The sequence below is a fragment of the Nerophis ophidion genome, linkage group LG05 (genome assembly GCF_033978795.1).
Source record: "Nerophis ophidion isolate RoL-2023_Sa linkage group LG05, RoL_Noph_v1.0, whole genome shotgun sequence".
Taxonomy (NCBI): Eukaryota; Metazoa; Chordata; class Actinopteri; order Syngnathiformes; family Syngnathidae; genus Nerophis; species Nerophis ophidion.
This window is the reverse complement of record NC_084615.1, coordinates 60,004,919-60,030,222: the sequence shown is the minus strand read 5'-3', so window position 1 is coordinate 60,030,222 and position 25,304 is coordinate 60,004,919. Positions and strand designations below refer to the sequence as shown.

General features: G+C 39.0%; 1 protein-coding gene across 2 annotated transcripts in view; it reads left to right on the top strand.

The window, feature by feature from the left end:
• il1rapl2 (interleukin 1 receptor accessory protein-like 2) overlaps positions 1-25,304 on the top strand; it is a 761,422-nt gene that overhangs the window by 211,929 nt on the left and 524,189 nt on the right. For both annotated transcript variants that reach the window (XM_061901658.1, XM_061901657.1), the window contains exon 2: positions 4,589-4,700. In XM_061901658.1, coding sequence (XP_061757642.1) covers positions 4,613-4,700 — 88 coding nt within the window. In that variant the 5' untranslated portion in view covers positions 4,589-4,612. The remainder of the gene's footprint in view (positions 1-4,588; positions 4,701-25,304) is intronic.

The following is a 25,304-nucleotide window of genomic DNA, read 5'->3' as shown; positions in this document are numbered from 1 at the left end:
CGAACCAGGTTTTGGTGGATCATGGACTGTCTACAGCCCGAATCCACCATTGCCCGATCTGTACTCCCTTGTACCTTTACCGGGACACAATAGGTCTCCCCTGGGTCGGTGGCGGGCGCTGGGGGACCGACAACCCGCATCACCTGTCCCACCTGCATCAGGGAGCAGTCTCGCCTAACATGACCTGGTTGTCCGCACCCCCAGCACACCGGCCCTGGTGTTCGAGGTGCCGTCTGTGGGGGAAGCCTCCGTTCAGCAGCGCCGGTACCCTGAAATGAAGGAGAATAGTGACCATTACAACCCCTAAAACCCCCCCTTAATACTGCTGTTGTTGGATGAATTGTGTGTGGTGTGGTGTGGTGCGGTGCGGTGTGTCCATGTCCGGTTCGGGAACCTGCTCCTGGGTCCATGAAACCAGCTCCGGTGGTGCGAATCGTCGTCGTGGAGCCGGTATGGCTTTACGGCCAATCTCGGTGCTGGGGTGTGCCTTTCAGCCGTTCTCAGTTCTGGGGTGGGCCTTTTCGGCCGTTCTTGGTGCTGGAGTGGGCCTTTTGGCCACTCTTGGGGTCGCCTCCCGGTGAACCGCTGGGTGGTGTTCGGCCAGGGTCACTGCAGCCATCAGGTCCCACGGGCGGTGGTGGCGCACCCACGCGGCATTTTTGTCTGGGATTGCGTCCACAAACTGTTCTAGCAGGATTTGCTCGAACATTTTCTTCGTGTCCTCCCCCTCTGGCTGGAGCCACCGGGCTGCCACGTCTCGCAGTTGTTGGGCCATTGCGAATGGCCGGTCTTTGGGACCCAGCCGCATCGCACAGAATCGGCGTCGGTGTTCCTCCGGGTGGCTGCCGACCCGATGCAGCGGACGCCAGGAGACTGAGCGCCGCCTGCTGCGCCTCCCCCGCCAGGAGCGGCAGTAGTTTTACGCCCCATTCTTCTTCTTGCCAGCCACACGCCGCTGCCGTGGCTTCGAACACGCTGAGGAATGCTTGGTGGTCTTCAGCCTCATGCGCTGCATGGAGGCAGACGTCCCCGCTCCCGAAGCCCCCGCTCCCGAAGCCCCCGCTCCCGAAGAACCCCCACCCACCCACCCTCTGTGTTCACCAGTGTCTGAAGTATTTGGGTCTGCTGGCGGCCGGCTTCCATCTGCTGCTGCAAAGCCGCTGACACTTCCACCAGGACTCTTCCCAGTGCCTCCAAGGGTGTCGGGGATGAAATTGTTCTTATTTTTCTTCTTTTGGTCGAGTTGCCTTGGGCGTCAAATGTGACAGCCTTCTATCATGGGGGTCTTCCCAGGACCAACAAACTGCACAAGGCGTTTCGCCAAGTTTACAATTTTTAATTTTCAAACGAGCAAAAAGTATTTTCTTGCGTCTCTCTTGCCTCTGGTTTCCTCTTGGCTTTTCAGCCCCGAGTGTGGTCACCAACGCTGCTAAATAAGAGACAGGTGATTAGATAACTTGTTCCATTTGAGGTATCCACTCACCTGTCATCTGCTTCCAGCCGGCTCCTGCGTATGCCCTGCCCACAGGCGGCGCGTGGACCACGCCCCACCTTCCACAGGGTCCTTTGCCAAACATGAAAGAATACAGTACAAACTGCAATAAAGCCCCTTTCAAGAGTCATCACAGTGTAATGGATGCGTGCTCACAAACTCTCACACACACAAAAATACAAATACACACATTACAACGCTTTTCAGGCAACACAGCAAGCGTTGACTATAACACTTTGTTGTTTGAACTCACAACCATCATGAATACTGACAGGTGAAATTAAATTAATGTTGTCTGTATGTATCCAAGGTGACACATACTTGTCTATATGCAACCAAAAGCACACTGAAAGAGAAAACCATAACCGACTGAACAACAACACAAAACTTCAACTACTTCCACTTTAACTACCCCCTCACACACACACACACACACACACACACACACACGCACACACACACACACACACACGCACACACACACATTTCAGCGTAATATGAAGTATGAATGATAAAACATTAAATATTAAGAGTATGTCAAATTTGGCTCCAATCGAGTTTTACTTCCCTGTATCAGGCAGCTTAACTGCGGCAAACATAGGGAAGTTTGGCGAAAGTTTTGCATATACTACCCATCATGCCCTAGAATGGATTTATATACGTCCATCCATCCATTTTCTACCGTTTGTCACTTTTGGGGTCGAGGGGGGTGCTGGAGCCTATCTCAGCTGCATTCGGGCAGAAGTGTGTGTAATTTTAAATCATATATACTGTACATGTTTTATAATGTCCACAAAGTTCAATGAGCAGAATGTTTGTTATTTGTGACCTTGTGCTGATTTTATTTGTCGATTATAGTTAATCCACACCATGAGTGGGTAGAGTTGTTTGGATTAGGTCATGATGTGCTCAATGTATCAAAAAACAAACTTGTGGTCTTTAACTAACATTTCCATTGATCTCCCCATTAATTAACTTGTGATGTCTCACAGGCAGCACTAAAGACTTCGGCAGGCCATAATGTGTACGCCCCTAAACTACTATTGAAACAATGTAAATATATGTGTACTCTGGGGGACCCCAAGTGGCTGCGGAACCCTAAGCAGCCACTTAGTCCGCAAATGCCTTTTATGTGCCAATGGATATTCTCATGTATTCAGAAAAAAACAACCCCTTGCAGACACATGTCGCAACACAGACGGCCACACTCTTCAGGTCACGGCTCAGCTGTCTACCTGCACATCAAAGAGAAAGCTCTCCTGTGAGGGCAAAAATGTAAATATTCTGGACAGGGAAAACGGATGGTTCAAAAGGGGTGTGGGGAAAGACACCTATGTCAAAGTTAAACAAAAAAAAACATCCCTGAAGAGAGGAGGTAGTTTGCGACATTACTTTTCTTCCACAAACAATACTGTCCTTTTTAGCCATTCTTACGAAACTCAACACTAATTCAAAAAAGACACTTGTTTGGTTCCAGGCGTTAATACATATAGATGGAATGCTCATGAAAATTTATTCTGTCATGATCCGCGGCTCGGATCATGTCATATTCAGGGTTTTGTCTGTTGTCATAGTCACATATTAGTGTCACCTGCCTTGTGTTTTTGCTGCGCACCTGCCTCCTAATTTCTGTCATTATATAAGCCTGGATTTTCCGTTACTCATTCTCGCAGTCTAGTTTGCTGTCCAATGCAGCAGGTGACGTCGCTATCCCCGATTGTGGTAAAACTGTTTTTGTACTCGTTAGCTTCCACGCTATTCCTTTGTTTGTTTCCCTAGCTCACATGCTAGCACCTTTTGTTCCTTCTAGCTCCCATGCTAGTTCTGTTGGTTTTGTCTCCAGTGCCTTGTGCAAGTGTTTTTGTTCCTAGTTTGTTTTATAATATAATATAAATCATAATTTCTTACCTTCACGCTGTGTCCATTCCGCCTGCATCAACGAGAGAACGCAACCGCATAGCCACAATGCCAGCCAAGCGTCACAGATTCAATCCTAAAGAATGATATTGTGCATGTTTTTCCACACAATAATGCAATGTTAACAAAAGGAATCCCAGGTCTAATGATTGTTGTTGTAGTGACAGCTGTAATGCACCAAAATAGAGCAAAACATTTGTGTCTGGGCATGCAACTCTCTTGCTGGCATCTTAAAGTCTTGGCTCATGGGCCATTTGCAGCTTGCAGGCTCAAATTATGTGGCCCTCTATCTAACTTTATAGAGTTTATTCGCAGCCTGCACAGTCTGTGCGGCTAATAGTACCATTTATTATGGCAATCTTGAATCCCATTTGAAAGAACACTAACATAGCTCCGGATCACTACCTGTAGAGCTGCTGGTAGAAGTAGTCAACACATTTAGTCACATGGTTAAAACGTGATTTGGAAGTTTATACTTCCAAATCACGTAAAATGAGTTTGAGAGCCCTGTGTTAGACGATAAATGGTTTGAGTTTTAACACAAAGCGCTCAGACTAAATCTGTACAGGTGTATGATGAAGTCTGCTTGGATGAAAGGGGAAACGTCTTGTAAAACAAACATAACAGTCCAGTTGGGATGGATTGCAATCCCTAAGATTACATGTTCTGATTCAAAATATTATTGGTTGAGAAATCAGTCCAGTTCTCTCTATGAAATCGGATGTCTTCCCATATTTTCATGGATAAATGTCTGCTGTTTAGAAATTATTTGAACACCATTAGCTGGTGTTATCAAAGCCTGTTACGGACTCCTTCTGTCGAGTCGACTCCACGCACACTTTTGTCTTGTTTTTCGATGATTTCCTATTTTAAAATTGAATTAATATTTTCAGACCCATTTTTGGAAAAAAATATGTTTTCTCGTTTATTTGGTTGGGTCAGCAGTTGGAGATGAGGATGTCAGAAGCTGACTTGGTACACACATTTATGCAAAAGATTAGCCCAGAGACAACTCATATCTAAAGAAAAAAATATGTTGGGGCGCTCTTGAGCTGAGGCACTGCATTTGTTCTACATTGCCAATTTTTGGTGTTTTGTGGATTTTTAAGATCAATGAAATTACATAGTAGTGTATGGCATGTTATGTGTAACATTGTTTCTTTTTGGTCTGTTAACAAGGTCCCAGCGGAGAGAAGAGCAACGATGACTTCACTCTTTCTCTTCCTCATCCTTGCCCTCTTTGCCTCAGGAGCCAGCGATGACGTCAAGTACATCTCCAAGAGGAACTCTGGTAGGCCAAATACTTCTATTGATTCTTGTTCTTAAATGATATTTAACATCCGTTGGACTAAAAATGGGCGTTTTATATCTCTAAGGCGTTTTGTTTGTGTTTTGTTTCACTTCATTCTGTGGTTGGAAACAACCATCAGTCTTCTCAGTTTTCTTCTCTCTTTTTCATCTCAATGCGAGTCAATCACTGGATCTTCACTGGAGCTGTCAAAAGCTCCCTTTCTTTTTCCAAGCATGCTTTCAGGAGCCTTTTGACGTGAAACAGGGTATATAGAGTGCTGTTTGAGTCAGCCATTTTTTATATTATTTTCAGCATTTTCCACTTTCTCTCTCACACACATATTCCACTTTCCACTTCACCAAAAGTGGAACTGCACTTTTTTTGGAATTGTATCTATCGCTCACAATCATTATGAAAGACATGACGAAGGATGGATTTTTTATTTATTATGCATTCTAACTTGAAAATAAACTTAAATAAAAGTATGCTTAAAGCAGAGCCAATAGGAGGTCCTCTTTTTTTTTTTACGATAAACAACCAATGCCAACAATACTCCCATATAGATTTTGTGATTTGAATTTTATACAAATATTAGTGATATTGTTAGTATATGCGCTAAGGCAGAAAAAAATATTTATAGCAGTGCAGTGATCACAAGCTTGTGTGTAATGTTTACATCATCGAGTGGTCAGCTGTTTCCTCGCTTCCTTGCTACCTGGAAGTTTATTCTAGATCATAAATCATGCCTCTCACCTGGAAAGAAGAAGAAGGCTGACGATGTATTCAGACAAAATGGTACATCGGCACTCAATTAGATTTCGGGAATGGTGAGAACAACACGAAAATACGCTTGGGTCCACCCCCCCCCCCCCCCCCCCTTTTCTTCGTGAGGATTATGAGTCATTCTTCATCTAAATGAGAATTAATTAATATCCTAGCAGTTTCCTGCTGTCATCCTAATGACAGCAGGCATTGAACAGTAAAGGATGTTTAATTATGTTTGTTGGTGCTCATAAAGTCTTCAGTGAGTATTAATCAGTGATGCTGTTGGGAAAAAAAGCAAAAGTCGTGATGCGTTTATGAAATTAATTTGCTGCGTATGCCTAAAATAATCAGAATACGTAAGTATTTAATGTTATTATAAATGTGCCCATTGCTACATTACATATATACTGACATAATACATATAAAACATTAATGGAAGTGTTTGGATGTTTTATTTTAAGGCCTTTGAAGGCAGATTAGAGCGGCTCCATAGGCTGCGTTGGTAAGAGGACCTTTGATCGCATTTATTAAATATTTAAAATGCAAAATATATATATATATATATATATATATATATATATATATATATATATATATATATACATCGTGATGTCTTTCATAATCCATCCATGAATAATAGGCAAAATTCCAAAATTCAATGTTTCTCAGCTTCTCCCTTTCTGTGCATGCATCACTGCTGCTGTCAGTGGTTTTGGTGTTTTATTACCTAGTTAATGATAGAACTGCAAATGGTATTTGGGCCATTTTTTTTTTCAAATCTTTGGAGATAGCAAAATGGCTTAAATTTGCCCAAGACTGGTGAAGTAATCTGATTTTTTTTTTTTTTTTTTATTTAAATGTGAGGATTTTGTATTCACTTACTTGTTTAACATGCAGCAATATGAGGTCAACTTTATCAAAACGGACGTAAGATTTGTAGATTTTCTGGAAGTAGGCAATTGTCAATGGTACTAAACAATTGTGGAATTGTTACACTGCTCACCCCAGATTCATTTGTCTTAAGTAAGATAACACACAGAATAATTATACTAAACAAAAATATAAACACAACACTTTTTTTTTTGCTCGCATTTTTTCATGTGCTCAACTCAAAGATATACATTTTTTACAATATACACAAAGTACCTATTCCTCTCAAATATTGTTCACACAGCTAGGTAAATCTGTGTTAGTGAGCATTTTTTCTTTGCCAAGACAATCCATCCCACCTCACAGGTGTGGCATATCAAAATGCTGATTAAATTGCATAATTATTGCACAGGTGTACCTTACAAGTAAGGCTCTCGTAGATCCACACTGATGTCCATGTCTCCTCTACTTAACGGCCATTAAAAGATTAGAACCCTTCCAAATATATTACACTATATACATCCATTCATACATTATATTACTTTGATTTATTTTCACGTGAAAAATTGTAAATTTTTAAGGTGTGGCTACTTATATTTGATTTTGTAGTAGTAGCGACTTCCTCCCGGTCAACCTCCTTTGTTTTAACTTCATCGCACTGCGCTTGCAAGTGACTTCGGGGCCACAATGTGGCCACGTTCACGTTTACACTGGAGTCTGATAAAAATCACATTTTAGTCGCGGTGTAAACAGTCAGGTGGAAAAAAGTCACATTCTAAAAAAATCAGATTTGGGCCACTTCGGCCTGCCATGCTGACTGTAAACACATTAATCCCATCATAGGTTCAAAGCACTGCAATACAATTTTGGACCCTTTACGGCCTCAGTATTCAGGTATATGAGAATCAGGACTTGCTCCCACCTTTAAAATCCAATGCAGATTTTTATCAAGGAGATACCACTCATACCTCTATGACACTGTCAATCAAAATTAACACACTATTTTGGGAAAAGACAGAATTTTAATACTGCTCTTGTGAAATCTGTTTTAAAGATTTTTTTATTTAAAAGGGAATAGCAGGTCCATTCTATGTGTCATACTTGATCATTTTGCGATATTGCCATATTTTTGTTGAAAGGATTTAATAGAGAACATCGACGATAAAGTTCGCAACTTTTGGTCGCTAATAGAAAAGCCCTGCCTTTACCGGAAGAATGTGCGCGTGACGTCAACATATTCACGTTGATTATTGTAAGAGCAATTCGGACCGAGAAAGCAACAATTTCCCCATTAATTTGAGCGACGATAAAAGATTTGTGAATTAGGATATTGATAGTGAAGGAATAGAAAAAAAAAAAAGGGACGGCTCCGGGCGGCGGCAGTGTGAGCGTTTCAGATGTAATTAGACACATTTACTAGGATAATTCTGGAAGATCCCTTATCTGCTTATTGTTTTAATAGTGTTTTAGTGAGATTCTAAAGACATACCTCGAGGTCGGATGGCTGCGGTGAACACGCAGTGTCTCAGAGAGAAGCCGAGGAGCCAAGCTCACAGCTGCCTTTTTTGACAGCTACTGCAGGAGGAAGTCCCATAATCCACTGACTTCTCCGGTAAGACTTAATATCACAATTTTCCCATCCAAAAACATGCTGGTTGACGTAGAGAAAACATGTTCGCTTGACCGCTCCGCTTCACAACAAACAAAGAAACACCGGTTGTGTCTCGGTGCTAAAGACAGCTGCAATACACCGCTTTCCACCAACAGCATTGTTCTTTATAGTCTCCATTATTAAATGAACAGATTGCAAAAGATTCAGCAACACAGATGTACAGAATACTGTGTAATTACGCCATGAACAGAGACAACTTTTAGCCGTGTTTGGTGCCTCGCTAATATGTCCCCTCCAACACGTGACGTCACTCGTACGCGTCATCATTCCACGATGTTTTCAACAAGAAACTCGCGGGAAATTTAAAATTGCAATTTAGTAAACTAAAAAGGCCGTATTGGCATGTGTTGTAATATTAATATTTCACCATTGATACATAAACTATCAGACTGCGTGATCGGTAGTAGTGGGTTTCAGTAGACCTTTAAAGTCCTATGATGTCCCAAATCCGTTTTACTCAAACTTCCTTCTGAACTTGTGATGGACATATGTGATGACTTATGACCGTAAATATACATCCATACTGTACTGTGCTGTTCCTTTACATCAAAGTCAGGAGCACGGAGTCACAATTGTCTGTACTGAAAAGGTAGCTTTTGTGGTGAGAACACACTTTCTCCTTGACCCAGAGTCTGCTTTATTGTCCAAATATGTCTCGTTACTGTTCTTTCCATACTTGACAATAGAGAGAAAGAAAATTGAAAGGAACTTTTGACTTGCAAGAACTTTTGTGGGCATCATTTTGCTGAAGAACGGTGATTAGTGAAACTATCTTGCAGTGTTTTCACTCAGCCGTAGTTTTTAAACTGCATATAGTTTAATGTGGTTTATTATTTTTTAACTAGCTTCATTTTGATACGGGAAGCTACAAGAAGTGGACAAACTATTTTAAACGTATTCATGGTGGCGTATGAAGTCGGACTTGAAGCGGTGACCTCAGCTGCTTACTACTCTGACTTCATTAGAGTGGAATGAAGGTAAATAACATCAAATATTAACTTTACTTTATTAGATGTTGTAGATTAGTCAATGAAACTCCACCATTTGTGTAGTTATTAGCCTCAACCCGAGAGTACACACAATGCTAATGCTAACAAGCTAAAGCAACATGCTTGTGTTGTCGGCGTGAGATAAACACTGACATTTATTATTTATATATTGTTATTTACAACTGACATAAACCAAACTATTTCACCTGACCCTCTTGAACTCATCATTTACATCGAGGACAACTTTCCGACTGTTGGACATTGTGGGAATAATGCATGACTTTTAAAGTTAAAGCTAAAGTGCCAATTATAGTCACGCACACACTAAATGTGGTAAAATGTGTCCTCTGCATTTGACCCATCCCGTTGTTCACTCCCTGGGAGGTGAGGAGAGCAGTGAGCAGCAGCAGCGTTGGCCGCGCCCGGGAATTATTTTTGGTGATTCAACCCCCAATTCCAACCCTTGATGCTGAGTGCCAAGCAGGGAGGTAATGGGCCCATTTTTTATTGAAGTGGTTCTCAACCTTTTTTCAGTGATGTACCCCCTGTGAACATTTTTTTAATCAAGTACCTCCCAAAGCATTTTTGGTTGAAAAAAAGAGATAAAGTAGTAAAATAAAGCACTATGTCATCAGTTTCTGATGTATTAAATTGTATAACAGTGCAAAATATTGCTCATTTGTAGTGGTCTTTCTTGAACTATTTGGAAAAAAATAACTAAAAATGTGTTGAAAAATAAAGAAGTGATTCAATTATAAATAAAGATTTTTACACATAAAAGTAATCATCAACTTAAAGTGCCCTCTTTGGGGATTGTAATAGAGATCCATCTGGATTCATTAACTTAATTCTAAACATTTCTTCACAAAATGTTTTTTCTTCACAAAATGTTTTTTGGGGTCGCGCCCCCCGCAACCCCAAAAGGGAATAAGCGGTAGAAAATGGATGGATGGATGGATGGATGTTATTGCACAGAACAATGACCTAATAGTCTCTGTTTATTTACATGATGTCAATATACTAAAACACTCCTCCATACGTCACCAGCCTGATTTGTATAAACTACCCTGAACTGTGAATTGCACTAAAAACACAAACTACACACTTTTGCGGGAAACTCTAGTTTCAGGCAATAGAGGTTCCGGGAAAAGGGCCTAATGATAAGGAAATATTGACAAAATGTTTCTGTTCTCTCAGTGTTTTTACAATGCAAGTATTGGATTGGTGTTTTAACTATTGTGACGGAGGAAATGTGTGTATACTCATTTGACAAATCACATATGATTGTTACAGAAGTATTTCCTGTTTTGGAAAAAGTAGTAGAGAACACTGTGCACTGTTTAACCCTCAACCTACCCTTTCTGTCACTCTGAGCTTGTTCGCTGTGTGTTTGAGTGAAGCGAGAAAAGAAAGGCTGCTTTTTCTCCTTCACCTTTTCCTATTCTGTGCTTGTGCGGGTCTCTCGTACACACCACATTGTAATGTGAGTTTACTGTGTGGGTGGTGAGATGGTGGGAGTCATTGTTTGGTTTTGGCCCATGAATGCTTGCGGGCATACCTGCACACTTCATTAGTTTATGTGCACGTGTGTGTGTGTATTTTGGAGCTAGGTGTGTGGATATGCCGCAAGTCAGCTCTCTAGGCATGCTTCTGTGTCGTTTCAATGTGGTTGAATATGTGTGTGTGTGTGTGTGTGTGTGTGTGTGTGTGTGTGTGTGTGTGTGTGTGTGCGCGTGTGTGGGTGAGGTGCGCACAAAGCAATTATGTGATCAGAGCAAAGCCAAGCGGACATTTACGTGGGCGATTGTTACATTCTGGCAAAGACAGGATGAGAGATCTTCTCTCGCTCACTCGCCGCTTGTGTGTCTTTAACTGGACACCATGTGGACAGGAACTACAATTTCCTCGTGTCAGTTCCTCTGCTCTGCCTTGACGCAGCACCCACTGCAGCTAAAAGGGGATGCGCGGTGATACGAAATAGGATACTGCACAGAGCGGAGTTGGCGGCTAAGCATTAATGAGATAATAAAACGCAATACACACACAATACCACACACATTAACTTTGTTGTAAATTAAACACAGTATGTATTTGATACTTAATATGACATATGCAAGCATATACTCTATGCTCCCAATACAATTAGACACTGTTGAATGTATTGTCAAGACTAAGCTTCCAGGAATACTTGAACAGGGTTTACATTTTGAATATGTCAATTATACATTTAAAAAATGTGTACATTCACCTTAAAGATGCATCTCTCATGGCCTGTGGGGGCGCAAGCTGCCTTATACAGTATGATATTACAACACGCTAACTTGCATTGATTTTTTTACTCAGTATAAGCCAGTGTTTTTCAACCTATTTTGAGCCAAGTCACATTTATTTCACTGAAAAAATCCGTAGGCACACCACCAGCAGAAACCATTGAAAAACAAAACTCAGTTGATAGTAAAAGTTGTTGTTGCGATTGTTGGATATGACTTCAAACCATAACCAACCATGCATCAATATAGCTCTTGTCTCAAAGTAAGTGTACTGTCACCAAATTTCACATCACGCCGTTACTTATTTTGAGTTTTTTGCTGTTTTCCTGTGTGTAGTGTTTTAGTTTCGCTCGTATTTTGGTGGCTTTTTCTCTTTTTTTGGTATTTTCCTGTAACAGTTCCATGTCTTCGTTTGAGCGATATTTCCCGCATATACTTTGTTGTAGAAATCAAGAATATTTCAGTTGTTTTTATCCTTCTTGGTGGGGAAATGTTTGAATGTCATGTCATGTCGGATATACATTGTGGACGCCATCTTTGCTCCACAGTAAGTCTTTGCTGTCGTCAAGCATTCTGTTTTTGTTCACTTTGTAGTCAGTTCAGTTTTAGTTTCGATCTGCATAGCCTAAGCTTCAATCCCTTTTCATGGGGGCACTCACCTTTTTTTTTTAATTTTTGCTTTAAGCATTAGATACCTTTTTTACCTGCATGCTGCCTCCCGCTGTTTCCGACATCTACAAAGCAATTAGCTACCGGCTGCCACCTACTGATATGGAAGAGAATTACACGGTTACTCTGCTGAGCTCTAGACAGCACCGACACTCAACAACACATCATTTGCAGAGTATAATTAGTGGTTTGCAAAAAACATTTTTAACCCAAATAGGTGAAATTAAATAATCTCCCACGGCACACCAGACTGTATCTCACTGCACACTAGTGTCCCACGGCACAATGGTTGAAAACACTGGTATAAGCAGCTTCAAAGAAAAAAAATGTGTGTGTATATATGTATATATATATATATATATATATATATATATATATATATATATATATATATATTAGGGCTGTGAGTCTTTGGGTGTCCCACAATTCGATTCAATATCGATTCTTGGCGTCACGATTCGATAATATATCGATTTTTTTCGATTCGATTCGATTCTCGATTCAAAATTGATATTTTTCCGATTCCAAACGATTCTGTATTCATTCAATACATAGGATTTCAGCAGGATCTACCCCAGTCTGCTGACATGCTAGCAGAGTAGTAGATTTAAAAAAAAAAAAAGCTTTTCTAATTGTAAATGACAATGTTTTATCAACTGATTGCAATAATGTAAATTTGTTATTAAACAAACTAAAAATATGACTTCTTTTATCTATGTGAAAACATTGGACACAGTGTGTTATATATATATATATATATATATATATATATATATATATATATATATATATATATATATATATATATATAAACTCACAACAACATCCTCTGACCTAAATCCACATATACAGTAGCATGCACTTCTAAACAGAGAAAAGTCAGCCATGGAGAAACCCCTTCTTTCCAACCAATATGGATATGTTTAAAAAAGAACTTGAGAAATATAAACAAATACCGGTAAATGAAAATAAGTATGTATTTAAAAATAAATTACATATATGTAAAACTGTAACTCAGTGTCTCTTGATAAATACTTCAGAAAAAAAAAATGATATTCTGTATTCATTATGCATTCATGTTTTGTTGTAACATCTGCTTTCCAAAAATCTCATCAAAAAGCAACCTGCTACAACTATCCATAATTTACTTCAAGCATGGCAAAATAAGTTGCAGGATGAAACAACTGGCTTCCGTGCGATCTGTTTTGTTTTGCATTATTCTACAAACCATTTTTTATTAAATTGAAGTCTACAAAGCTAGTGTGCTAATGTATTAATGATAATACAATTACAATTACTGTAAATAATTACACTGCTGCTTGCATTTTCGTAATGTAGCAGTTTATCTCCTTTTTCATAATCCTACTGGTATATACTGTATGTGTGTTAAATAACTACGTTCTTTCGTCTTCCTGTCAACTTTTCCAGTTCAAGGATATGTAACAGAAAAGACTGACAAAGCATTCATCACGACAAATGCACAATGCATTCAGCTTTGTAAACACAGTCAAAAGGAGGTGATGCAACTCTATCCATCCATCCATTCTTTACCGCTTGTCCCGTTCTGGAGCCTATCTCAGCTGCATTCGGGCAGAAGGTGGGGTACACCCTGGACAAGTCGCCACCTCATCACAGGGCCAACACAGATAGACGAACAACATTCACACTCACATTCACACACTAGGGCCAATTTAGTCTTGCCAATCAACCTATTGCCAGGTGCATGTCTTTGGAAGTGGGAGGAAACAGGAGTACCCGGAGGGAACCCACGCAGTCACGGGGAGAACATGCAAACTCTACACAGAAAGATCCCAAGCCCGGTATTGAACCCAGTACAACTAAGGACCTTCGTATACCCGGATGCAACTCAATCAATTAAAAAAATCACAATGAATCAGTTCTATTTTGACAATATTTGTTTTACTCATGCATCAGTGGTGGAAAAGTGTGGGACAACATTAAGGCGTACATTCAGTCGTGGTCAAAAGTTTACAAGAACATAATGTCATGGCTGTCTTGTGTTTCCAATAATTTGTACAACTTTTATTTTTTGTGATAGAGTGAATGGAGTGTTTGTCAAAAAAACAATCGGCGCAGTTCGCTGTTCCAACAGGACAATGACCCCAAACACACGTCGAAGTGGTAAAGCAATGGCTAAAGTGGGCTAGAATTAAGGTTTTAGAATGGCCTTACCAAAGTCCTGACTTACATGCGTGGACAATGTTGAAGAACCAAGTCCAAGTCAGAAAACCAAAACATTTAGTTAAATTGCACCAGTTTTGTTAAGAGGAGTGGTCAAAAATTAAACTAAAAGCTTGTGGATGGCAATCAAAAGTGCCCTATTGCGGTGAAACTTGCCAAGGGACCAAATATTAGCATTACTGTACAGTATTTATACTTTTAACCCAGCAGATTTGGTCACATTTTCATTAGACCCATAATAAATTCATAAAAGAACCAAACTTCATGAATGTTTTTTGTGACCAACAAGTATGTGCTTCAATCATCCATCCATCCATCCATTTACCGTCCTGTTCGGGGTCGCATGGGGTGCTGGAGCCTATCCCAGCTGCATTCGGGCGGAAGGCGGGATACACCCTGGACAAGTCAATACCTCATCGTAGGGCCAACACAGATAGACAGACAACATTCACACTCACATTCACACACCATGGCCAATTTAGTGTTGCCAATCAAAAAAATAAGAGTTGTAAAAACGATTGGAACCTCAAAAAAGCCATGACATTCTTTTGACTACACTTGTATGTCCTAACTCTTTTTTTTATTATTTTATTTTAAAAATAGGCATTGTTTCCTCAATTTGATAATTTCCACAGAAAGTGCTAATTAGTAGAAGAGTTGCATTACTGGCACGACAAAGCCGCCTTTAATTCATACAGGAATTATTTTTAAAAGCAGCAACACATTCATCAAGTTATAACACAACAGCTGCCAAACACATGGCAGCACTGATTTCACAAAATTAATTCCTTGGAAAAAATCTGCCTTATTATCAGTTAAAATTATTGAGTTGCATCAATGATTATTAAGATACTGCTACTATCTATTTATATGTACCACCTACTCCCTAAGACAGTGGTTCTCAACCTTTTTTCAGTGACGTACCCCCTGTTAACATGTTTTTAATTCAAGTAACCCCTAATCAGAGCAAAGCATTTTTGGTTGGAAAAAAAGAGATACATAAGTAAAATACAGCACTATGTCAACAGTTTCTGATTTATTAAATTGTATAACAGTGCAAAATATTGCTCATTTGTAGTGGTCTTTCTTGAACTATTTGGAATCAAAAGATATCAAAATAACTAAAAACTTGTTGAAAAATTAACAAGTGATTCAATTATAAATAAAGATTTCTACACATAGAAGTAATCATCAACTTTATGTGCCCTCTTTGGGGATTGTAATAGAGATCCATCTGGATTCATCAACTTCATTCTAAACATTTCTTCACAGAAAAAGAAATCTTTAACATCAATATTTATGGAACATGTCCACAAAAAATCTAGCTGTCAACACTGCATTGGTTTGTTACATTTCTTTTCACAGTTTATGAACTTACATTCATATTTTGTTGAAGTATTATTCAATAAATGTATGTATTAAGGATTTTTGAATTTTGCTATTTTAAAAATATTTTTACAAATGTTCACGTACCCCTTGGCATTCCTTCAAGTACCCCCAGGGGTACACGTACCCCCATTTGAGAACCACTGCCCTAGGTTATACTGGTCAAGGCCACGCACTAATAGCTGCATCACCCCAGACAAAAGCAATAGATTATCTGAGATGGTGGCTGGAGATAAGATTTGACTCGTATCTTTATCTCAGCAAGGACAGGAGGAGGAGATAAATGAAAACCCTAACTGGAATGTCACTTATTGCCAAGGATTAAAAAACCTAAACATATAAGTCTGATAGACAAAAAAAAAAAATCCTACAGTAAGTTTTTCCTTACACCTTCTGGTGGGTCACTGGTGGGGATGTGAATCGAAAACCAGTTCTTGTTGAGAACTGGCTTCCATGATTTTGATTTGACAGTTTTGTTAACGATTCCCTTACCGATGCCTGTGGGCATGCACGGCGTTGATCAGCAGCTCAAACGTTAGAGTTATTCACGTGAAAGGAAGACGACAGTGAACTTGCAATACTTGCAAAAATGATTTTGCATCAGATTGATAAATGACCACCTTAAACATTAGCGGACACAGCCTTTGGTACGTTGAATGAAAGACACATTTTCGACCCCTTCCGAGATGAAAGTGAATCACCACCAACAGCGGCGGAAAAGTTAGCAAGTCATCTGTTGTTAGTCTGCTAGTAACTGAGAAACTCACACTGCCCGTTATTTTAAACATGCTATTAAGTGTGAATGTGGAATTAAAGGCCTACTGAAACCCACTACTACCCACCACGCAGTCTGATAGTTTACATACAAATGATGAAATATTAACATGGCAACACATGCCAATACGGCCTTTTTAGTTTACTAAATTGCAATTTTAAATTTCCCGGGAGGGAAACAAGGAATCACACACAGTGATTCCTTGTTTAAAATTCCTGGAGGTGAAACTTTCCTATGGATCAGAGCGCGGTCAATCCAACATGGATCCCTACCAAATGTCAACCAGCAGGTTTCGCTGAGAAAATTGTGGTTAAAAAGTCAGTTCTTACCGGAGAAAAGCTGAGCTTGTGCCGTCCATAGCTGCCGTCGACTTCCCTGAGACACTGCGCGTCAAGACACCCTTCCAACTATCAGGTACTATTAAACTCACTAAAACACTAGCAACACAATAGAAAGATAAGGGATTTCCCAGAATTAACCTAGTAAATGTGTTTAAAAACATCGGAATCCGTCCCAATGCAATCGCGTTTTTTTTTTTTTTTTTCTAGTCCATCGCTATCAATATCTTCAAACACGAATCTTTCATCCTCGCTCAAATTAATGGGGAAATTGTCGTTTTCTCGGTCCGAATAGCACTTTTTGTTGAAGGGTCCCATTAAAAACAATGTGAATATGTGAGGAGCCATCAAACATGTGACGTCATCGTCTGCGACTTCCGGTAGAGGCAGGGCATTTTTCTTAGCACCGAAAGTTGCAAACTTTATTGTGGATGTTCTCTACTAAATCCTTTCAGCAAAAATATGGCAATATCGCGAAATGATCAAGTATTACACACCTGCTATCCCCGTTTAAATAAGAAAATCTCATTTCAGTGGGCCTTTAATGTTTCTCATGCATCACATGACGAGATGGCGTCTGACTGGCAGTTTGCATGCCACCTTCCTGACAGGTGTCCTCCACAGCTGGAGACACCGTGATTAGTCAAATGATCGCGTATGCTTCCTAATAAAGCAAATATGCCTAATTTTCTGCTAAATGGTGGTTAATTTTCATAGATGATGGTTTAATAGTTGCACAGTGAACAGTTCTACTTGACCTGCTTGTATTTGTCTTCAACTGACGTAGTTGTACTTACTTTTGAGCGCCCGGATGATCAAAAGAGCCATCTCCTACAACTGAGGTTGAACTCGCAAGACAACAATATACATTTTGATTTTTAATAAATACTTTAGACTGACATTATAGTTCTTTTCATCTCCACTTCAATGGATGTTTCCAGGTGTGTCCCACTGAAGTGATCAGAATAGATTTGATTACTTTCATAATTTTAATACATGTGGTGTACACGGCATCCAAACTTCAAGCGCAATATAATATTTTATCTTCCAGGGGAGCTGGAAATACCCCAGCCTCAGAAGCTTCTAAGAACAAAAGTACTTAAATCTATGAGAGAATTTACGCAAACCCAGATTTACCACGGAAAGGCCACATTTAAGGCTTGGTCTACCTTAAGTGGGCATCACTTGCAGACCTAAGTCCAGGGGGAAAATGTTGCGCTGCCAGAATCAGCACTTTCACAGTTTTTTTCACTTCAGCACATTGGACACGATAAACCACACACACACACACACAGACACACACACACACACACACACACACACACACTGCATAGAAAAACTCAGTAACTTTCTTCCACACTAAACTTTGAATTTAGTTGATAGTTGATATGACATCTGAAAACATATCCTCTCTCCCTTCATTTAGACCGGTGGCTCTTAAGCTGGGTTCAATCGAACCCTATGGGTTCGGGGAGTTGGCCTCAGGGGTTCGGCAGAGGTCAAAACACACCCGACTCATCGTCTTAATAAAAACTTCTACTCATCGGCGTATTATGGATAAGGCAACAGTAGAAGTCACACTGATTTGCAGGTGTGCAATTTGTTGTGAGTTTATGCAGTCTAGTGTGAGTTTAGTGTGTTTCGTTCTTTGAACAAGGTGATGTTCTTGCACGGTTCATTTTGTGACCAGTAAAAAAACATGGTAACACTTTAGTACTGGGGACATATTCACCATTAATTAGTTGCTTAATAACATACAAATTAATAACATATTGTCTCTTAACTAGTCATTATTAAGTACTTATTAATGCCTTATTTGGCATGGCCCCATTATAACCCTAACCCTAACCAAATAACTCCGAATTAAGTTGTTACTTAAAATAAGTTCTCCATACTAAAGTGTTACCAAAAACACATAACTTTGTCCTGAATTTGAAAAAACAAAACATTTTATTTTTCACTAAGAAGAGTTCGGTGAATGTGCATATGAAACGGGGTTCGGTACCTCCAACAAGGTTAAGAACCACTGATTTAGACACTACTGAATGTATTGTCAAGGTTCAACCTCCAAAATACTCTCACAGGTTCTAATTTTTCAAAATTTCAGTTATACATAGAAAGGGTACATTCATCTTAACGAAGCATCACTCATTATAGAGTGCATATATTACAACATATTAAGTAGCATCTAGTATTCATACAGTATTCAAGCAGCTTTTAATGTGGAAAAAATAGTAACAAATGCAACAACCGCCTAAAAAGTGTCATGTATGGTATGTGTTTGAAATTAACACAAGAAACATTGTTCTTAGTCGTTAACATATATGATCGGGGCCGTGTGCGTCAGATGGTCGAGCAGCCCTGCCTGGGACTTGAGCATTCCAGGTTTAAATGTAGCGAAAAGATGTAGATTATGGGTTTCACTATGTTTGGCGCTTTTAGTCTCTAGATAGAAAGCACTGTATAAATAGTATTCAATTAAATTCACGATTGAGGTTGTGAGAAATAACCAAAATAGAGAGGGGAAAAAAAAAAAAAATATATATATATATATATATATATATATATATATATATATATATATATATATATATGTGTATATGTCTAAATGGGTTGTACTTGTATAGCGCTTTTCTACCTTCAAGGTACTCAAAGCGCTTTGACACTACTTCCACATTCACCCATTCACACACACATTCACACACTGATGGAGGGGGCTGCCATGCAAAGGCGCTAACCAGCATCCATCAGGAGCAAGGGTGAAGTGCCTTGCTCAAGGACACAATGGACGTGACGTGGTTGGTACTAGGTGGGGATTGAACCAGGGACCCTCGGGTTGTGCACGGCCACTCTCCCAACTGCACCACGCAGTCAAGTTCCCTTGGGCCTCCTGTCCAAATTAATAGCTGGCAAAAGTGATTAGTCTCGCACAAAGTGAGAAATGCCATATATATATATATATATATATATATATATATATATATATATATATATATATATATATATATATATATATATATATATATATATATATATATATATATATATATATATATATATATATATATATATATATATATATATATATATATATATATCCATCCATCCATCCATCCATTTCCTACCGCTTATTCCCTTTTGGGGTCGCGGGGGGCGCTGGCGCCTATCTCAGCTACAATCGGGCGGAAGGCGGGGTACACCCTGGACAAGTCGCCAACTTATCGCAGGGCCAATACAGATAGACAGACAACATTCACACTCACATTCACACACTAGGGCCAATTTAGTGTTGCCAATCAATATATATATATATTTTCGGTGGAAGAGGGGTTAGTGCGTCTGCCTCACAATAGGAAGGTCCTGAGTAGTCAGGGTTCAATCCCGGGCTCGGGATCTTTCTGTGTGGAGTTTGCATGTCCTCCCCGTGAATGCGTGGGTTCCCTCCGGGTACACGGCTTCCTCCCACGTCCAAAGACATGCACCTGGGGATAGGTTGATTGGCAACACTAAATTGGCCCTAGTGTGTGAATGTGAGTCTGAATGTTGTCCGTCTATCTGTGTTGGCTCTGTGATGTGGTGGCGACTTGTCCAGGGTGTACCCCGCCTTTCACCCGATTATAGCTGTGATAGGCACCAGCGCCCCCGGTGACACCAAAGGGAATAAGCAGAAGAAAATGGATGGATATATATATATATATAAAATACACAGGCCGGCGATGAGGTGGCAGCAATGCGGTAGAAAATGGAATGGATGGATGGGATGGATATATTACACACGTGTGTGTGTGTGTGTAATATATATATAAATATATACATACATATATATATTACACATGTGTATATGAATATATATATATATATATATATATATATATATATATATATATATATATATATATATATATGTTTGTGTGTATAGGTATATAAATAAGTATATGTATAAACGCTTGATTTAACTTCAGCTTTTTCAAAGGAATTGAGTATGTGGGTGAGCGATACAGGCCACTGCAGGGACACATTTGATCGGTTAGACGGATGACATGTGCATTAAAGCATTGCTGTAGCACAAATTTGATTGGCAAAATGACAATGACTAGCCCACAGGAGCAGAGAAATTGCAGAGATCGCACAAAGTATAATTTGCAGGGATTCACGTAATTTGGCGCGATCCATAAACCAACAATATAATGGGGTGTCTTCTACACCAGACTTGAACATACATGCGCATCACTGTACCTGTCATTTTAATAGCATTATGAGTTTGCTATACATTTTTGCACAATTACATTCTTATTCCTGATATGTTATTCTATATTTTCCCGTTTTTTAACCTGTAAATGCGTTAAAATGTTGTTAAATGTTTACATTATTTTATATTATGTTATATAATGTAGTGGATTCCACCATAGTTTTAAGTGACCCCAATATGGGCAACACATTTCTTGTATGATAAGCATATTTAGACAATAAAGCTGACTTTGAGGTATTGTAACAGAAGCCTGGAGAAACACTTGTGTCCCCAACCCCATCACTATGTGATAAGAAGCATTATTATTTAGCATTCTATTTTATAAAGCAAATGCTCAATCATTTGACAATTTTATGAAACGTATCCATCAGTCCACTAAGCATCAGAAAATGTCTGTGATACCACATTTATTTCCCTCACTGCAACTGTGCTTGTGTGTGTTTGTGGGAGGATGGTCACACACCAACCACTGCACACTTTGCACATTTGTTGCCTCTCTCAGCCAGAGATGACAGGCTGTGCGTGTGTGTGTGTGTGTGTGTGTGTGTGTGTGTGTGTGAGCGTGTGTGTGTGTTTGTGCATGTGCGTATGTGTGTGCGTGCGTGTGCATGTGTTTGTGTGCACCCCACATTTGTGTATGCCTGCGCGCGTGTGTGTGTGAGTGTGTGTGTTTGTGCATGCGCGTATGTGTGTGCGTGCGTGCACATGCGTTTGTGTATGCCTGCGTGTGTGTGTGTGCGTGTGTGTGCACATGCGTGTGTGTGTGTGTGTGTGCGTGTGTGTGTGTGAGGTGGGTGTGCTTCAGCGCACAGGAATAAAAGAAACATTATTAAAGGCTCGCTTACTAACCAGCTGCCTCACATGCTTGCCTCCGATTTCCGTCCAACTCTTGCTGTCAAGATGCAAGACAATGTTTGTCATTTGTGTGAGGCTGGATAGCTCTTTTTCATCCACAATAGCACAAGGGAGTGGAAATGGGGTTTACTGGAAGTGACTTAGTTGTATTGCTGTTGTACTAAATCAAGCTTTGAATGGTCACGGCATATGTCTATTTTATTTATCTGCACGCTGTAAAAAAAAAGAGGTTATTTTTACAATAAAAAATAAATAAATAAAAACTAGCAGCTCAGTTGCCAGAGTTTTTACTATTTTTAAAAATGTAAGGTGTTTTTTACAAGAAATTATTGTAAATTAAAAAATATATATTTTTACAGTGATATTCTGGCGAATAAACTCCGTTTTTTTTTTGTTTTACTGTGAAATCTGTAGTCATTGTTTTTTTACAGTGCATTACTCTAAATTGTAATTTTTACTCTAAGATTCTGGGAACTGAGCTGCATGCTAGGTTTTTTTTACTGTAAAATACTGACTTTTTTTTCAATGGCACAAATCTAGCTGCATGCTAGGATTTTTACTGTAAAATACTGACTTTTTTTTCGATGGCGCAAACAAGAGTTAAACTACATTTTTAAGGAAAATATCCTAAAAAAAACCCCACAATGTTAGGGTAATGGTGGAAAAAAAGTGATACTCTGGTGTTCTACCAAAAAAGTATCAGAATATTACAATCTTTGTTGTGTGCCATCCATTTTGTTCCCTCCATCTGTGTTTATTTGGCATTAGTATGCAGTTTTATGACTAGCTGTCGGATGCCAATGTCTTTAAAAAATGGAAAATACTTTACATTGTCTCTAAAAACATATTCATGAACAAATCTGCTGTATATTATGCAATATCACTGTGTGTTAATATATGGGAGATAATATATAATTAAGAATGTTCTTTTACATTTCAGAGTGCGCTTCCTCCCTACAACCATTGTTCTGCTCACTTTCTGTCACCCTCTCTCTCTCTCTCTATGTCAGGTTGCAAGGTCATATTAAAGATTCATCCTTTATCTTGTTCTGCATTCAAATATTGATAAAAGCTGCCACAACGTTGACTCTAGTCTGAGGGGTTTTGCTCTGTATATTTAGACCAAAACACTTACTGAATACGTTTTGGCATACCTCTCATTCACAAATCTGATACTTATGGTTTAGTTTGTCTTTGCATGAGCGAATCAATCTTATCATCTTCAAAGAAGAAACATACATATATGTATATATATATATATATATATATATATATATATATATATATATATATATATATATATATATATATATACATATATATACATGTATGTATATGTGGCATTTCTCGCTTTGTGTGGGACTAATCACTTTTGACAGCTATTAGTTTGGACAGGAGGCCCAAGGGAACTTGACAGTAGGAGTCCTCTATTAATTACCCTTTCAACTCACGCAAACACCCAGTTTCAAGAAAGATGCACATATATGTTCGAGCATAGTGGACGCAGGTAGACGTACAGTAGGTGCAGAATTTTTATTTTGAATCAAATATAAAATGCACAGGCGATCATCAATACGTCTTTGACTGGCAACTGTATTAAAAACAATGATATGCTGGCATATTTATATATATATATATATATATATATATATATATATATATATATATATATATATATATATATATATATGTATATATATATATATATATATCCATCCATTTCCTACCACTTGTCTCTTATGGGGTCGCAGGGGTGCTGGATCTCATTCCAAAGCTGTACACGGAAGGAAGGCGGCGTACACCCTGGACAAGTCGCCATCTCATCGCAGGGCCAACACAGATAGACAGACAACATTCACACTCACATTCACACACTAGGGCCAATTTAGTGTTGCCAATCAACCTATCCCCAGGTGTATGTCTTTGGAGGTGGGAGGAAGCTGGAGTACCCGGAGGGAACCCACACAGTCACGGGATCGAACCCAGGACCTTCGCATTGTATATCTATATATATTTTTTTTCCTTCTGGGGAAACTTTTGAGTCAGGACCCCAGCCTCCGATGACATCACTGTCGAGTTTGTACATTTATGTGTCTTCCAAACTAATTAAAGGTAACGCTAATAAATGTGTTTGTTTTACTTTTAATCAAATGATAGTTGATAATGAACCAAATCGTTAAGCAGAATCAGAACAGGAAAAATCCTATTAATTCCCTTCTCTAACTGTCATATAAGACAGTGGTTCTTAAATGGGGGTACGCATACCCCTGGGGGTACTTGAAGGTATGCCAAGGGGTTTGTGACATTTTTAAAAAATTATTCTAGAAATAGCAACAATTCAAAAATCCTTTATAAATATATTTATTGAATAATACTTCAACAAAATATGAATGTAATTTCATAAACCGTGAAAAGAAATGCAACAATGCAATATTCAGTGTTGACAGAGAGATTGTTTTCGTGGACATGTTCGATAAATCATATTTGTGTTTAAAATATTATTTTTTGTGAAGAAATGTTTAGAGTTAAGTTGATAAATCCAGATGGATCTCTATTACAATCCCCAAAGAGGGCATTTTAAGTTGATGATTACTTATATGTGTAGAAATCTTTATTTATAATGTAATCATATGTTTATTTTTCAACAAGTTTTTAGTTTTTTTTATATCTTTTTTTCCCAAATAGTTCAAGAAAGACCACTACAAATGCAATATTTTGCACTGTTATGCAATTTAATGAGTCAGAAACTTCTTTAGCTCTTTTTTTCCAACCAAAAATGTTTTTCTCTGATTTGGGGGTACTTGAATTAAAAAAATGTTTACAGGGGGGACATCACTGAAAAAAGGTTGAGAACCACTGATATAAGGGATCTGTTGTCCTTAAAAAGAGCAGAGATCTCCTGATGTAAAGACAACAGGAATTTAGTAATGCTGACAAAAAATAGAAATAAAAAAACAATGGTTTATAAAACAAAGGACAATGTTTTTCAGAAATGTACAAAATAAGAGTATGGTAATAGTGAAAGTGAGGTCCGGCCCCCTGGTCCTTAGCTTTATGGAAATGATGCCACACAACAATTTATTTGAATAGCTCTGGTCTACAGTAGTGTGTGACTTGCCTGGTTGTTGCAGGCAGCCTGTCTCTGATTTCCACAGAGTCCAGTGTGTACATACAGTAAGTGTAACCGTCTCTGCGTGTGCTTTGTGACCTACTGGGGACCACTCCAGGTTGGAGCTGTCGATTATCATAGGGTAAGCAACAGAAAAAAGCGAAAGTTGGAAGACAGGAAGATATGGAAGAGAGTTGGAGCGGTTAAAAAGAAAGATGGGTGAAAACAACACTAATAGGAAGCCCTTGCTGTCAGCCAGTGTGTAATTAAGTTCTGCACTCTGTGTCCATTGCTCTGTACAACTGGCAATTTTACTTAACCGTAGCAAAGAGAGCAGACACAGAAGGAGAGGAGAAACAAGGCTGGAGGTGACGAAGAACAAGAACAGGAGAAGTATGGAAAAGCTGCTGAAAATATTGCTTTTAAAGGCCTACTGAAATGAGATTTTCTTATTC